We start from the raw sequence: 15,830 nt of genomic DNA on the forward strand, positions 1-15,830 counted from the left end.
AGGGAGTTGTACTCCCCCCAATTAATGGATTGTCTACAGTTATTATTTGGCATATTGGTGTAACTCTGGAACAACTCTGGAATTTTCTTGATACAGACAAAATTTTTCTACCAAAAGGACTTCTATGCCATTATGATTTATCTGTATTAGGATTCTTGCATGCATAATCTGTTGGCCAGGGGTGTGGTTTTTTCATTCTCCTATCTGACAGAATAGTATGGGTAGTACTTTTAAGTGTAAAACTAGCTGTAGGACAGCTTCTCTGGAGCTGACCAAAACAAGAGGGAAAGGATACAGATTTTTCAGTTCTCACCCCAGAAATTGAAGCAAGTGACTCTCTTTCCCACATTCATTCTTTTCTAGGCTTTTTCTATTTAGTGTTTATCTAACAAGAGGGGTGGGTTTTTTGGTCATATTTCATTGATGTATCATGTTTGCTGTAGGCAGTTGTAAGGTTTAACTAGGGTTTGGAAACTTGGTTTGGAGATTATCCAGTTTTCATTTTATGACAATTTGTAGTAAATTAGGGACCTAAACTTTTTATGGGTGAGTACCACTTCCAAATGTTGCAGTTTGAATATTTGTCTGCCTGTTTCCTGGAGAATAAGTTGTGGGCTTGGTAGGCTATTTTAAAAAGAGGATTAAGCAGGTTATGACTTAAATAATTTATAATCAAAAGTATAGTTTTTCTCAGTCTGTTCCATTTCTTCAGTGTAATGTGGTGATATGGTCATGTTTAAAGGGTTGAATAGGGGTGAAGGATGATTGTGCATGCTTAACCACTGCTAATGCATGTTATAAAAGCATAGGTTGAAACGATGGTAATTCACTTATTGTCAAATGTTTCTTTACTTGCTGAACTTGGGGGGGGGGGGGGAAATCAAACTTTGTCTGAACTTCTCTCATCAAGCTTCTGAAGTTTGACCAAAATCAAAATGTGTTTGAGAACTGCATGTGTCTTCTATTATCTGTTGCGGTTTAACCCCAGCTGGCAACTAAGCACCACACAGCTGGCCCCCCCCCCCCCCCCCAGTGGGATGGGGGAGAGAATCAGAAGAAAAAGGTAAAACCTCATGGGTTGAGATAAGATAGTTTAATAGGACAGAAATGGAAGGGAAAATAATAATAATAGAATATACAAAACAAGTGATGCACAATACAGTTGCTTACTACCCGCTGACCGATGCCCAGCCAATCCCCGAGCCACGGTGTCCTCCGGCCAACTCCCCCCAGTTTATATACTGGGCATGATGTCATATGGTATGGAATATCCCTTTGGCTCATTTGGGTGAGCTGTCCTGGCTGTGTCCCCTTCCAGCTTCTTGTGCACTCCCAGCCTCCACTGGCAGGGCCGTATGAGAAGTTGAAAAGTCCTTGACTTAGTATAAACACTGCTTAGCAACAACTAAAACATCAGTGTGTTATCAACATTATTTTCCTACTAAATCCAAAACACAGCATTATACCAGCTACTAGGAAGAAAATTAACTGTATTCCAGCCAAAACCAGGACATTTTCATCTGCTCTGTTTTTCTGTGAAAACAATATTTGCAGCTGTCGTCCTTGCTTCTCACACTAGCTCAACAAGTAGTATGTATCTGACCAGTCATGGGAACTTTAGAATCACCTTAATAGTTGAGAAACACTTGTTTACATTGGGTAAAAAGAGGGTGCTATAATAGAGAGTATTAGCTTTTTACACTAATAGATGTTAGTGTTGAATGGTTTTGGTCCAAAGTAGACAGAGCTTCCACTTACACAATTTTATTAGAAACATAGGAAATAAATACTGCTACAGATTGCCCAGAAATTTCTGGCTATTTTACCAAACAAGTTTTAAATTCAGAATAATCTTTTATATGCAACACAAACTTATTCTTAAAATTTTTCAATGTCTATTAAGTAGTTTAGTAAAACAGAGTTCCTGTAATCTGTTTCCTGTTATGTACAAGTCATGGAAATGCTGAATTCTGACTTCACAATTGCTGACAGGGTTACTTTCATTTCAATGAGAAAATTGTTGCAGTTAGTTCTCGATGAAGGGATATGGAAGGACTGTCTGCCCTCTTTTTCCATGACAGTTTATTTTGTGTGCAAAGTTGGTCAGTAATGCCTCATTGTAGGCTTATGTAAGTGAAGTGTTTACTTGTATTTGAAGTCTTGTTTCCTCTTATGACTTGCTGTCAGGAGACATCTATACTATATCCACAGAAGAGCTCTCTTATGGCAGTGTAAAATGGGAAACCTCAACAAGAACACCAGCTTCTGAAGAGAGTTTTGTTAGCTCTAGGGAAAAAGGAGGAAACTGCTAATGAATTTGAAAGTAATTAAATGGAGCCTGTATGGAGAGGGGACTGCCTACATTTTGCATTCTCATACACATTTTTACAGTTGTTTTCTGTTGAGTAATGATGGGATCATCCTCAACAGATGGTGTTTTACCCCTGAAATGACATTCAGAATGGTCTTTCAAACTGATGTGGAAGTCTGTTGCATATAACTTGATATTATAAATGATAAGAGATTCCTCTTTCTCCAAGATCCAACTTCTACAAGAATCTGCATCTGACTTCACTGTCTGTCTGTCATAGCAGTGGATGGTAATTGCTTCTGAATGGGAGTGGAAGGTCTCATCTCCACTATCTGCTGCATTTATTGTTATGAAAATTTCACAACTAGCCTGTGCTGTCCAGGAGAGAGGCTAGGATGCAAAGTATAGAATTACAAGAGTCATTCTTTATTCATGCATGTGAGGTGTCCCGTTCAAATTGGGGCACCCCGAATGCAGTTTTACACAGGGTTCTTATACCTTTCAAGCGTTCAGGTACAATGTGATTTGACCAATCACTACTTAACACACACTACTGTTTTGCAAAGCAACTATAATTCTATGGCATCATTATCCACCTGCTTCTTTCTTGATCTAGGTGTCCCTGGAGTCGATCTTGCTACAGGTACTTATCTCTGATGCCAGATAACGGGAGGGTTTCACAGAGGTGTCGGAGGGGCTGGGATCTGGGTAGTCCAGGGGTACCCTTTATTCTTCAGGGTGGGGGCTGTTGTCCTCCTTGCAATGAGCCAGGGACCTTTAGTCATGCTTACTTAACCGTGACTATGCAGTATACAATGTAAACTATATATATCTTAAGAAAGTTCATACAATTTCATACTATAAAGACTAATTGGTACAATGGTTAGGGAATGAGATTTTTCCTAATGTTATTTATTTTTAAGTAGGCTGGTACTGGGCTTTTTGTGATCCCAGCTATTACTGTTGCCATCAGGAAGGAGCAGGTAAAAATATGTAATGAAGAAAAATTGGCTAGACATACAATTTCCATGTACAGAATTTTATACAATGTGTATGGGGAGGGGTAGTGTTGAGGAAAAACAGCCAAAACACAAATAAACAGTGTTGATGGCTGATGTGCAGGTAGATGATACATACTTGTTTTTTGTAAATTGAACTACCTTTTTTCCTCTTAGCTGCAGCATACATCTCTGTCTTTATCCTAAATAGAGAGTCTTAACTCTGCTGCTCAGTGTATGAATTGTTTGAGCTACTCTTCATGAAAATAACTACTAAATGAAATAGTTGTGGATAGGCTATATAGCTTTTCCTAAGCAGAAAAATGTATGTTCTCTGCACTGAGATACCATACTTTGACATAGGTACATATATGTCTCCAAACATGAGCAGAAGATAATGTAATTTATAGAATTGTCATCAGGTTAATCATCAGTACTCTTGATCGTGTAACTTGTAAATAATTGAACAGTTTTGAAATCTAGATGTTTGTGCTCATAGGTGGAGCCTGATATTGGTAAGGTAGGCTGCACTTGGCATTATATTTGCAAGTGAAAACATCTTTTAGCTTTGCCAAACTTAAGCCACATAGGCCCTCGAATCTGGGAGTCTGCTTTGGACTTGCTGCTTTGTTTAAACCTTAATATATTTTTCACATAGCCTCTTAGCCTCTGATAACTATTGATAACATATAAAAGGTGTGGCTTTCAGGGGACTCTCTTAATTGAGGAAAGTATCTGTTCTGTTTCTCTCTTGTGCTTTCTGCTATTCAATGTGAAGTCAAGAACAAGAGTAGGACTGATTTGAAAGCTTCATTTAAGTGGAAAAACTAGTTTGTTTGCAGTAATCTTCAGTTACAGTTAGGGAACAAGATGATGATGGGAATTGGGTTTTTTTTGGCTCATTCCATTCTGTAAAGGTTTGCAAAGTTACATTTCTGATAGATTATCAGCCCTCAGGAAGGCTGCAGCCAGAGGCTGGGTCATGGCTATGCTACCCTGCCTGTATTTCTAAACTGGCAGGAAATTTATGGAGCTCCAGTATAGAAAAGATTACAAGCTACCCCATTATGAAAAGTCACTTTTAAAAGTTCAGCAGCAGTCTGTGTTCAGCACGTTTTGATCAATGTGTTGGTTTAGATAGAAGAAATACCTTAAAGCAAGGGAAAGAACATTTCGTAAAGGAGAATTATATTAGTTTTTCTGGAAGAAATGCCTAACGCTTATTTGTAAAAGTTTATCTCCAAATTTGGGCACAGTAACAACTTTGGAGTAGTTAAATAAGAGGGTTTTTTTGTATTCTAATTGAAAATATCAGTAAGGTCTTAATTACAGTTATTCTGGTGGTTTTGTAATGCAGTGGCATTCAGGGTTTATATTGAGTAAATACCGAAAGTTAAGGTATCTGTTAGTGCACCAGTAGTCAATTATTCTGAGCTTCAAACTGGTTAGATAGGAGTGAAAGGGGAGTGAAATTGTTTACTTTTTGCATTTGCAGATATCTTATTTTTAATAAAAGTGGATCTGGCTTCCTCAAACATAATTTGCTAGTTATTGTGCATGGGGAATGCAATTAAGAACTAAAGTGTTTAAAAAAGTGTTTGTATAGCATCATATTTGTTATAATTAACTACTCCAAACAGTTTATTGAACTGTTGTGATTAGACTGGTACTTGGAATAGTAAGACTACATTAAAAAAAAATTACATTTCCTACTAGTTGGTGTTCTTATCCTTCTTTTGTTTTTCAAACATATAAAAGTCTTGCTCTGTAGATAGTCCTTTTAAAGTTTGCTGTATTTTGGTGTATTCAATTTAGTTCTGCTTGTACTTTTTAGACCTTTCTGTAATTGCACTTATGCTACACTGATCTGCATTTTGATGAACTTTTTCAGGTTACAACTTACTGCAGTCTTAGGAACAGTCATTTTATAGGTGTCTGTTTGTTTGTTTGTTTTTTGTTTTCCGCAATGCTTGGAAGAAGTAAAGCAAATAATCCTAGTGCAGTTAACACTTCACAGAAGTGGGCCTACTACTGTGGCTACTGTGAGGTTCCTCCATCCACCTGTGGCTGCTTCCACTTAAGCTGGCAAATCCCTGCCTGCCGCCACCTCCTTGCTCCCATCTCTTTTGCTGAGCAATGCAGCTGTTTGTGTACTCATAGTGATCTGGATCACTGATCTTTATTTTTATTTGCTAGCTTTATTTTTCAGCTGTATAATTTCCCTGATCAGGTGTGCCTTATGACTGCACAAACAAATTTTTCCAGAACAAAAAGGACAGAAATGATTGGAGTGGTGTCTGACCAAATTCTCAGACTTCTTTCACTGGAGATGTAGAGCTGCCATTTTGAAAAGTCCAGGATTCTGCTTCCCATCCTTCTTTCCCTTCCAACATGAACATGCATGTGATTTTCCTGAGGGCATGCTTCTGTGTCTTTAGTAGCAGCAGTGTTATGGATCTGAAGCTTTTGGAAGGCAGGAGGGGAATGGATAGTTTGACAGGAAAACTCTTATAGTAGCAGTGTTGTTATGCCATGCCTTGCCTCACCTTCCTTTCATTTATTGTTGCTTTCTCCTGTTTGGGGGAAGTTCACCATGGTGCCAGAGGTGATAAGCTGGCTGAGTTTATTAATCAGTTTTTAGGGCAGTGTCTCAGTTTTAATGGTGAGATATGCCTTACTGATTGGAAAATGTTTTAAGTTTTAAAACTAAACTTAAGAATAGACAAAGGGAAGTTACCTGTGAGAAGGAAGAAGTTAGTGATTTTTACCAATTTTACAAAAAACAGAGAAATATTCATGAAGCATGAAGAATTGGGGAGGTGGGATATCCAGTGATCCCAAAGTGTGAATTTTAGTTCATGGGAAATAATGAAAGATATGAGGGAATGAAGAGGGAATGCAGTATTAAGTATGTGTTTAATAAGATGGGAAGTGAAAGAATACAAGACCCATAGAAATCTAGAAAATAAATGGCTTTAAATATAGTCTAGAAATATGTAATAGAGTTGTCATTCAAAGGGTAGTAGTGGCTGCTGAGGTGATTTTAGTTTGTTTTACATATAAGGGATTGAAGGGAACTAACAGCAATTGGTAAAAAGCTGGAGCATTAGAAATCATTCACTTGATGAAACATGATCTGTTATTAAAATGCATAGGTTCTATACTTTGTTCTGTAATTGTTCTAGCATGTTGTGTTTCATAGTTCTACTTTCTTTTTATTAATCTTTAGGGGGAAAGGAACAATGGCTTTGATGTCCTCTATCACAACATGAAACACGGACATTTGTCAACAAAAGACTTAGCGGACTTTATAAGAGAAAGGTAAGTATTCATCCTTGCTAATCCTGACTCTTTAATATACTGTTTGTGGTTTTTATTTAAGTTTATCATTATGTGTTACAGTAACATGCAAAATATATAAAAATCAATGAGCATTTTAAAATAACTCTCATATCCTACAAGAACATTTACGTTTATTCCATTTGCTTAGAACTGAATAGTGACTCTTAAGCATCAATTAATAACAAGCTTCTAATTTTTAGGTTTGAATTAAAAAAACAAGAGTAAAAAGCTAGAAATGTCACATTAGGTGTCCAGCAGTTTATTTAAATTAATCCCAAGTTTTTGTCATGTTTGGAAGAAAAGCAATATAAGTAGTAAAAATTATCAGTTTTTCAAAGTTTTTGACCATAGATGTAGAATTAGTGTATTAGCAAGCTCTAGTATGATCTTAAAATTATACTTTTAGATTAAGATGTTAAGAAGCTAGGTTGGTTAAAGAAAAGGGAGTGATATGTATGGACAAGAAAATAATACACAGAAAATAACCCAGGTTCTTCTTTATGGGATGGAAGGGACAGAACTGAAATCTGCAAATGTGACAATTTCCTAAACAGATGTTCTTTATAAAAGATGACTGCTGCTGCTACTTTGAACATAAGAATTTCCATTCTGGATGAAATTAATGGTATGTCTGCTTCAGAATTTTGTCTTATTCAGTTACCGACACCAGATGACGCATGGAAAAAACTTGCAAGAGGCTAATTGAAGACCTGTTTCAGTGAAGGTTTCTTGCAGTAAAAGCTGTCCAAAAAACCAGCCTTTGTTTTCTGGATTTTTTTCATCAAAATTTCAGTTTTGGCCTGAAATAGACCTCAACAAAGAATTTTTAAAAAAACTTCCACAAAATGTAACCATCATGGATCTGGCAGGTACTCAGTGACACTGACATTTGCATAGTTTCAAAGTGAGTTGAAGTGGAGAAAATGACAAAAATCTTTCCACTAAGTGAAACAGGTGGATTCCAGGGTCCATATGTGATGGGCAGTCTCCTGTTGGAAGGACTGCACAAACCAAGGAATGTTGTGTTTCAAGAATCCCTGATTCCAGAAAACACATTATGAAGCCAGACAGGGTTCCGGATTTAGTGGATTTTGGATTTAGTGGAGGGATATCACACTGTTGATGTTTAGTATGAAATGTCTAGGGCTTCACAAGCTGCTAAAAAATTATTTTTATTTTTTTAATTTCAAAACTGCTTAACTGCTTTTAATATTGACTGTTATAAAAGTTTGCCTTGTGTTATCTTTGTGAGTGCCTGGATCTTTCCTTTGAAACCTGCTTTAATTCTTGGAATCAGTCTTTTTTTTTATAGTAGTAAGTTATAGACCTAAGCTGTACATCACCTGGACACATATTTAATTTTATTACTCTTACATCTGTTCTGTTTTGATTTATCTCCGTATTTAGATCAGAAGCTTGCTCACTCTGCTTCTTATCTCCTTTATGTTGTATTCTTTGGGCATGCTCCATTTTATTCATACTGATCCTAAGGTGAAAGGTCTTATGTAAATGGGTAAAAATAACTTGATGCTATATCTGTCTTGGATTCTTTGCTTTATTATGGTAACATAAATAAAACTTGACAGTTCATTCTACACAAAATTACCAGTAAAAAGAATGTGGTGTTCTAGTTTATTTTTCACTCTATCACCTCCTTCAAATGAAATTTTAAATGAGATGTGCCTTTGCAATCAATAAATAAAATATTTGGACCTTTCTCCACATATTAAAAGTGTTTTAGCTGAAGTTTCTGTTAATTAATTCTAGTGATTTGGCAAGGAGGAGGCAATATTTTTTTTTCTCCAAGTAAACAAGTTTAAATAACATTTAAGACTAAAGATTAATGACCATCTAGGAACACATGAGGATCCACATGGGCACTTTCTCCTCAATGAGAGATCAAGAAATGTAGTTTCTCTTCTTGTGAATAGATCAGGACATGCCAAAGAGATGTGCAGCCATCTTACAGCATTTTTTGGTAAAATATATGAAAAATTTCAGTTCTAGTTAACACACTGAGATTCACTAGAATCTTAGCACTACATTTTAATTTATTTGACAAGGCTTCAGTATACTTCCTTAAGAACAGCTTGCTCTGGGATTGGAAAATATCTGTCACTGATGCAGACCAGCAGCAATAAGTTCAGTCCTTTCCAGTGCTCTTCTCCCTGTCAGATATTAAACCTGGTATCCTGTCTGTTCCATTGTGTTTTCTTCAGCTCTGCTTTATTGATTGATCTTGGTATGCCAGGCTGCCATTAAAAAAAAAGTTGAATGCCAAATAGATGCTTCTTTTCAAGTCAAGGGTGCATCACTGATCAATCTCAGTCTAAGCTAGTGGTAGTTTGTGGCATATAGTTTGTAGTTTCAAAGAAATAGGTGGACTTTAAATATTTAGTGTCCTCACTTTAGTAAAAATGTTTATGAGTGTCCATATCTAGGCAGTGAAGCCCTTCCACTACCATTGTGAGGTTATTGCAGTATGTCAGTCTATCTCCCAGGAAATAAATATGTTTCAGTAGCACACATTCATGTGGGTCAAATTCTTGATCTCAAAAGAAATTGTATTGGGCAGTACTTCAACAGTATTTTACAACAGTGTTGTGGTTTAACCCCAGCCAGCAACTAAGCACCACCCAGCTGCTTCCCACAGCTTCTTGCGCACCTGCTTGCTGGCAGAGCATGGGAAACTGAAAAGTCCTTGGCTTAAGATAAGTGCTACTTAACACTCTGATGTTTTAGTTGTTGCTATCAACAGTATTCTCTCACTAAATCCAAAACCCAGAACTGTACCAGCTACTAAGAAGAGAGTTAACTCTATCCCAGCCAAAACCAGGACAAACAGTCTGATTGTCTTGACCGTGTTCTGTTTTGCATCTTTTTTTATTGCAAAGAAATTGAGATGTTGCACACAATTATCTGTTCCCCTCCAGTAGTCTGAATATTATTTTGCAGTACTCTTTTCTGCTAGAAATATGTAAGTGGATGAGCAAGATTCATTAGGAGCCTCCTCGATCTAGTGTTTTTATGCCCTACTTACACCTGATTTTTCTGAGCTTTTCCCTATGAAAACTAAACTTGCATATATTTGCAATTTCTTCATGTCTGCCCTTCCATTCCTTCTGAACATATTGGACAGTTTTATTCAGATGTGGAGACATAGGAGAGTGAAAACTGAAAATTGCTGGCTAGGTAGAGGAGACACATCTGAATTGGTAATAATACTTACAAAAAGTTAGAGTACTTTACTGTCAAACAGTATATACAGTTGTCAGCTGGTCAGTCAGCATTGCTGGAGTCTCCAGACTAGCCAGAATATTTGCTTTTTTTATGGGAGTGGCATAAAAGAGAGAGGAAAGATGGTTGAGTGTATTTGGATGTACAGACTGCTTAGGGCACAAAGGACATGTCTGTATGAAGTCAGTCTCCATTAGTTGCACTGTTCAGAATAGTGTTTTGGTTGTGTGCAGCCTAATCAGGGAAGAGTATTGTTCCCTTTTCTCCACCCTTAGAAATAGTAATAATTAAAAAAGAAAAATTGTCTAGGATGTGGAAAAATGTTTTTTTATTATAGTCAGCTTAAGCATTTTAATGAAAATTTTTCTTTCAAAACTTCTGTAAGAACCTTCTGAAATTGCAAAGTTGTTTCCTCTGAAAAAATGAAACTGCTCCCTAGAAGGAGCAGAAGGTTTCCCCTTTGGCTGTGTTCAGTTAGTCAATACCAATTCAACTTTCAACTATGGTGTTTCACTTTTTTATTTTTGAGTATTTGTTAATGGTCAAGTACTAAAAGAACTGAGGGACAGTTGGATCTATGGTTCTTTACTGCCTTTTGTCCAGATATTCTGCTACTGTGAATGGGAAAGACTTGCTCAGTGTCCTGGTTTCGGCTGGGACAGAGTTAACTTTCTTTTTAGTAGCTGGTACAGTGCTGTGTTTTGGATTTAGTGTGAGAATGATGTTGATAACACTCTGATGTTTTAGTTGTTGCTAAGTAGGGCTTATCTTAAGCCAAGGACTTTTCAGCTTCCTGTGCTCTGCCAGCAAGCAGGTGTGCAAGGAGCTGGGAGGGAGCAGAGCTGGGCAGCTGACCTGAACTAGCCAAAGAGGTATTCCATACCATGGAACGTCATGCCCAGTATATAAACAGGGGGAGCTGGCCGGGAGGCGCGGATCGTGGTTCGGGAACTAACTGAGCATCGGTCAGCGGGTGGTGAGCAATTGCATTGTGCATCACTGGTTTTTTTCTTCCCCCCCCTTCTTTTGTTGCATTCCTTTTCATTACTATTATTATTATATTTCATTATTACTATTGTTAGTATTATATTTTACTTTAGTTATTAAACTGTTCTTATCTCAACCCACGAGTTTTACTTTTTTTCCTTTGCTTTCCTCCTCCTCACCCCACTGGGAGGGGGAGGGGGAAGTGGCTGCGTGGTGCTTAGTTGCTGACTGGGGTTAAACCACAACAGCCTATTTGGCGCCCAACATGGGGCACGAAGGGTTGAGATAACGACAGATCTGATCAGAGTGTGTTAAAACAAACTTGTTATAAGTATTCTTTGTATTGGTTTGATAGTTACTGGTTACAATGTGGGTTCGTTTGCTCTCAAAGTTGGTGTTGTGGTTCTTGAAATTGCGTTATGTAATGCCCTACTTGCAGTATATGCTCCCTGTTGTGCTGTTTATCATCTGTGGGAACCAGGCTAGAGTTATCACGTTGTAGTTGTTTGTAACACTGGTTTATGATATGATAGAAGTGCAAGCCGTGAAACTAATCGGGTGTTTGTACTCGGCATTGTTGTCTCCTCTGTACTTCGGGAGCTGCCTATGGGAGACTATTAATAATTGTACCTTTTACCTTTTCTCCTCTGGGAGCCAATCTGTGGAGGAGAGATCTCCGTACTTCGGGTGCTCTCTCCTAGAGAATATTAATAATTGCTCTTTCTACCTTTTCTCCTCGGGGAGCCAACCTATTGGGGAGACATCTTCCCACATCTTCCTTTTCTCTGCCAGGTTAATTGCAATAGCATTGAAGGAGTTTGTAAATTTTGAATATCCTTGGGATGTTGAACTTAGTATGGTCGTACTGCTAGGAATCAGCCTGTTCCTGAATGTGATTCAGATCTTGTCTAGGGTTAAACAACTATTTAAAAATACCACCCAGAGATCAGCTCCCATGACTGCAGCTACTCCAACTCTGGTGACAGGCACTACGGCTACTCAAACTCTGGCGACAGCTACTGCAGCTACTCTAATCCCTATGACAAGCACTGTGGCTACTCAAACCCCAGCAACAGGCACTGTGGCTACTCAAACTCTGGCGACAGCTACTGCAGCTACTCTAATCCCTATGACAAGCACTGTGGCTACTCAAACCCCAGCAACAGGCACTGTGGCTACTCAAACTCTGGCGACAGCTACTGCAGCTACTCTAATCCCTATGACAAGCACTGTGGCTATTCAAACCCCAGCAACAGGCACTGTGGCAACTCAAACCTTGGCGATGGATGATGCAGCTGAACTAGAGAATCAACCGGTGCCAATATCAATCGCCCCTATACAGAAGAGGAAATACTCAAAAAAATCAGTTCACTTAGCGAAGGATGAAGGTGAAGCAGGGCCATCATGAGAACAGGAGGAAGAGGCAGAACCGGAGATAATCACCCGGTCACTATCCCCGAGTGAGCTGCGAGATATGCAAAAGACTTCAGCCATAGTCCAGGTGAGCACAATATCACCTGGCTGCTCCGATGCTGGGATAATGGGGCAAGTAGCTTGGAATTAGAGGGTAAGGAAGCCAAGCAATTGGGATCCCTTTCTAGGGAAGGGGGCATTGACAAGGCGATTGGAAAAAAGACACAAGCCCTCAGCCTCTGGAGGCGACTTCTATTGGGCGTGAGGGAAAGGTATCCCTTCAAGGAAGATGTTGTATGTCACTCAGGCAAGTGGACCACCATGGAGAAAGGTATCCAGTACCTGAGGGAATTAGCCGTGCGGGAGATGCTTTATTATGACCCAGATGATGCACAGTTACCCACAGATCCAGATGAAGTCCAATGTGCACGACCCATGTGGCGGAAGTTTGTACGAAGTACACCATCATCGTCATATGCCAATGCATTGGCAGTAGTGGACTGGAAAGATGAGGAGGGACCAACAGTAGATGAATTGGCTCGCCGACTTCGGCAATACGAAGAAAGTCTCTCTTCCTCCCTTTTTGCGGCTGTGGAGAAACTGCCAGACACGCTAGCCGAGAAATGGTCCCAAGTGTTCCAGCGATTTGAGGATAAGTTTGGCCGCCCACCTGTACGGACCAATACCTCAGCTCTTAGGAGAAGGTATTCTTCTGGGCAAGAGAGAAGAGAGAGAAGGTATATACCACGGGGTACCCTGTGGTTTTACCTGCTTGACCACGGAGAGGATATGAGAAAGTGGGATGGAAAACCTACCTCAGTCCTAGATGCACGGGTACGGGAATTGCGAGGAAAAACAAACACAAATGAGGGTTCTTCCAGGAAAATGGTTGCTTCAGCCTCCAGTGAGCACTGCGAGCGGTGTGGCTGACAAAGTGGAAGGGCTGATCTTACTCCTGATTCTATGAAAAGGAATTCTAATCCATTTTTACAAGTGAGTGGAGAATCCTATGACCAGGACTAGAGGGGCCCTGCCTCCAGCCAGGCAGAGGAGAGGGACAACCGGGTTTATTGGACTGTGTGGATTCGATGGCCTGGCACATCAGATCCACAGGAGTATAAAGCTCTAGTAGACACAGGTGCACAGTGTACTTTAATGCCATCAAGCTATAAAGGGGTAGAAGCTATTTGTATTTCTGGAGTGACAGGGGGATCTCAACAGCTAACTGTATTGGAGGCTGAAATAAGCTTAACTGGGAATGAGTGGCAAAAGCACCCCATTGTGACTGGTCCGGAGGCCCCATGCATTCTTGGCATAGATTATCTCAGGAGGGGGTATTTCAAGGACCCGAAAGGGTATCGGTGGGCCTTTGGTACAGCTGCCTTGGAGACAGAGGGAATTGAACAGTTGTCCACCTTGCCCGGACTCTCTGAGGACCCTTCGGTTGTGGGGTTGCTGAGGGTCGAAGAACAACAGGTGCCAATTGCTACCACAAGGGTGCACCAGCGGCAATATCGCACTAACCGAGACTCCCTGATTCCCATCCATACGCTGATTCGTCAACTGGAGAGCCAAGGAGTGATCAGCAGGACTCGCTCACCCTTTAACAGCCCCATTTGGCCAGTGCGAAAGTCTAATGGAGAATGGAGACTAACAGTGGACTATCGTGGCCGGAATGAAGTCACGCCACCGCTGAGTGCTGCTGTGCCAGACATGCTAGAACTTCAATATGAACTGGAGTCAAAGGCAGCCAAGTGGTATGCCACAATTGATATCGCTAATGCATTTTTCTCAATCCCTTTGGCAGCAGAGTGCTGGCCACAGTTTGCTTTCACTTGGAGGGGCATCCAGTACACCTGGAATCGACTGCCCCAGGGGTGGAAACACAGCCCCACCATTTGCCATGGACTAATCCAAAATGCACTGGAAAAAGGTGGAGCTCCAGAACACCTGCAGTACATTGATGACATCATCGTATGGGGCAAGACAGCAGAAGAAGTTTTTGAGAAAGGGGAGAAAATAATCCAAATTCTTCTGAAAGCCGGTTTTGCCATAAAACAGAGTAAGGTGAAGGGACCCTCACAGGAGATTCAGTTTTTAGGAATAAAATGGCAAGATGGACGTCGTCACATCCCAATGGATGTGATCAACAAAATAGCAGCTATGTCTCCACCAACTAGTAAACAGGAAACGCAAGCTTTCTTAGGTGTTGTAGGTTTTTGGAGAATGCATATTCCAAATTATAGTCTGATTGTAAGCCCTCTCTATCAAGTGACCCGGAAGAGGAACGATTTTAAATGGGGCCCTGAACAACAACAAGCCTTTGAACAGATTAAACGGGAGATAGTTCATGCAGTAGCCCTTGGGCCAGTCTGGGCAGGACCAGATGTTAAAAATGTGCTCTACACCGCAGCCGGGGAGAATGGCCCTACCTGGAGTCTCTGGCAGAAAGCACCTGGGGAGACCCGAGGTCGACCTCTAGGGTTTTGGAGTTGGGGATATCGAGGATCTGAGGCCCACTATACTCCAACTGAAAAGGAGATATTAGCAGCATATGAAGGAGTTCAAGCTGCTTCAGAAGTGGTTGGTACTGAAACACAGCTCCTATTAGCACCCCAACTGCTGGTGCTGGGCTGGATGTTCAAAGGGAAAGTCCCTTGTACACATCATGCAACTGATGCTACATGGAGTAAGTGGATTGCACTGATCACACAATGAAGTCGAGTAGGAAACCCCAGTCGCCCAGGAATTCTGGAAGTGATCACGGACTGGCCAGAAGGCAAAGATTTTGGAATATCACCAGAGGAGGAGGTGATGCGTGCTGAAGAGGCCCCACTGTATAATAAACTGCCAGAAAAGGAGAGGCAATATGCCCTGTTCACTGATGGGTCCTGTCGCATTGTAGGAAAGCATCGGAGGTGGAAGGCGGCTGTATGGAGTCCTATACGACAAGTTGCAGAAACTGCTGAAGGAGAAGGTGAATCGAGTCAGTTTGCAGAGGTGAAAGCCATCCAGCTGGCTTTAGACATTGCTGAACAAGAAAAATGGCCAATACTTTATCTCTATACTGACTCATGGATGGTGGCAAATGCTCTGTGGGGGTGGTTGCAGCAATGGAAGCGGAGTAATTGGCAACGCAGAGGTAAACCCATCTGGGCTGCCCCATTGTGGCAAGATATTGCTGCCCGGCTAGAGAACCTGGTTGTGAAAGTACGTCACGTAGATGCTCATGTACCTAAGAGTCGGGCCACTGAGGAACATCAAAACAATCAACAGGTAGACAAGGCTGCTAGGATTGAAGTAGCTCAGGTAGATCTGGATTGGCAGCATAAGGGTGAATTATTTTTAGCTCGGTGGGCCCACGACACCTCAGGCCATCAGGGAAGAGATGCAACATATAGATGGGCTTGCGATCGAGGGGTGGACCTGACCATGGACACTATCGCACAGGTCATCCATGAATGTGAAACATGCGCTGCAATTAAGCAAGCCAAGCGGTTAAAGCCTCTGTGGTATGGAGGACGATGGCTGAAATATCAATA

The 15,830-nt window shown here is 40.5% G+C and overlaps 1 protein-coding gene across 2 annotated transcripts in view; it reads left to right on the forward strand.

Annotated features, from left to right (window-relative positions):
• Positions 1-15,830, forward strand: part of LOC127029095 (F-BAR domain only protein 2-like) — a 104,386-nt gene that overhangs the window by 2,388 nt on the left and 86,168 nt on the right. For both annotated transcript variants that reach the window (XM_050914735.1, XM_050914736.1), the window contains exon 2: positions 6,539-6,630. In XM_050914735.1, coding sequence (XP_050770692.1) covers positions 6,539-6,630 — 92 coding nt within the window. The remainder of the gene's footprint in view (positions 1-6,538; positions 6,631-15,830) is intronic.

Source organism: Gymnogyps californianus, unplaced genomic scaffold (assembly GCF_018139145.2).
Source record: "Gymnogyps californianus isolate 813 unplaced genomic scaffold, ASM1813914v2 HiC_scaffold_69, whole genome shotgun sequence".
Taxonomy (NCBI): domain Eukaryota; kingdom Metazoa; phylum Chordata; class Aves; order Accipitriformes; family Cathartidae; genus Gymnogyps; species Gymnogyps californianus.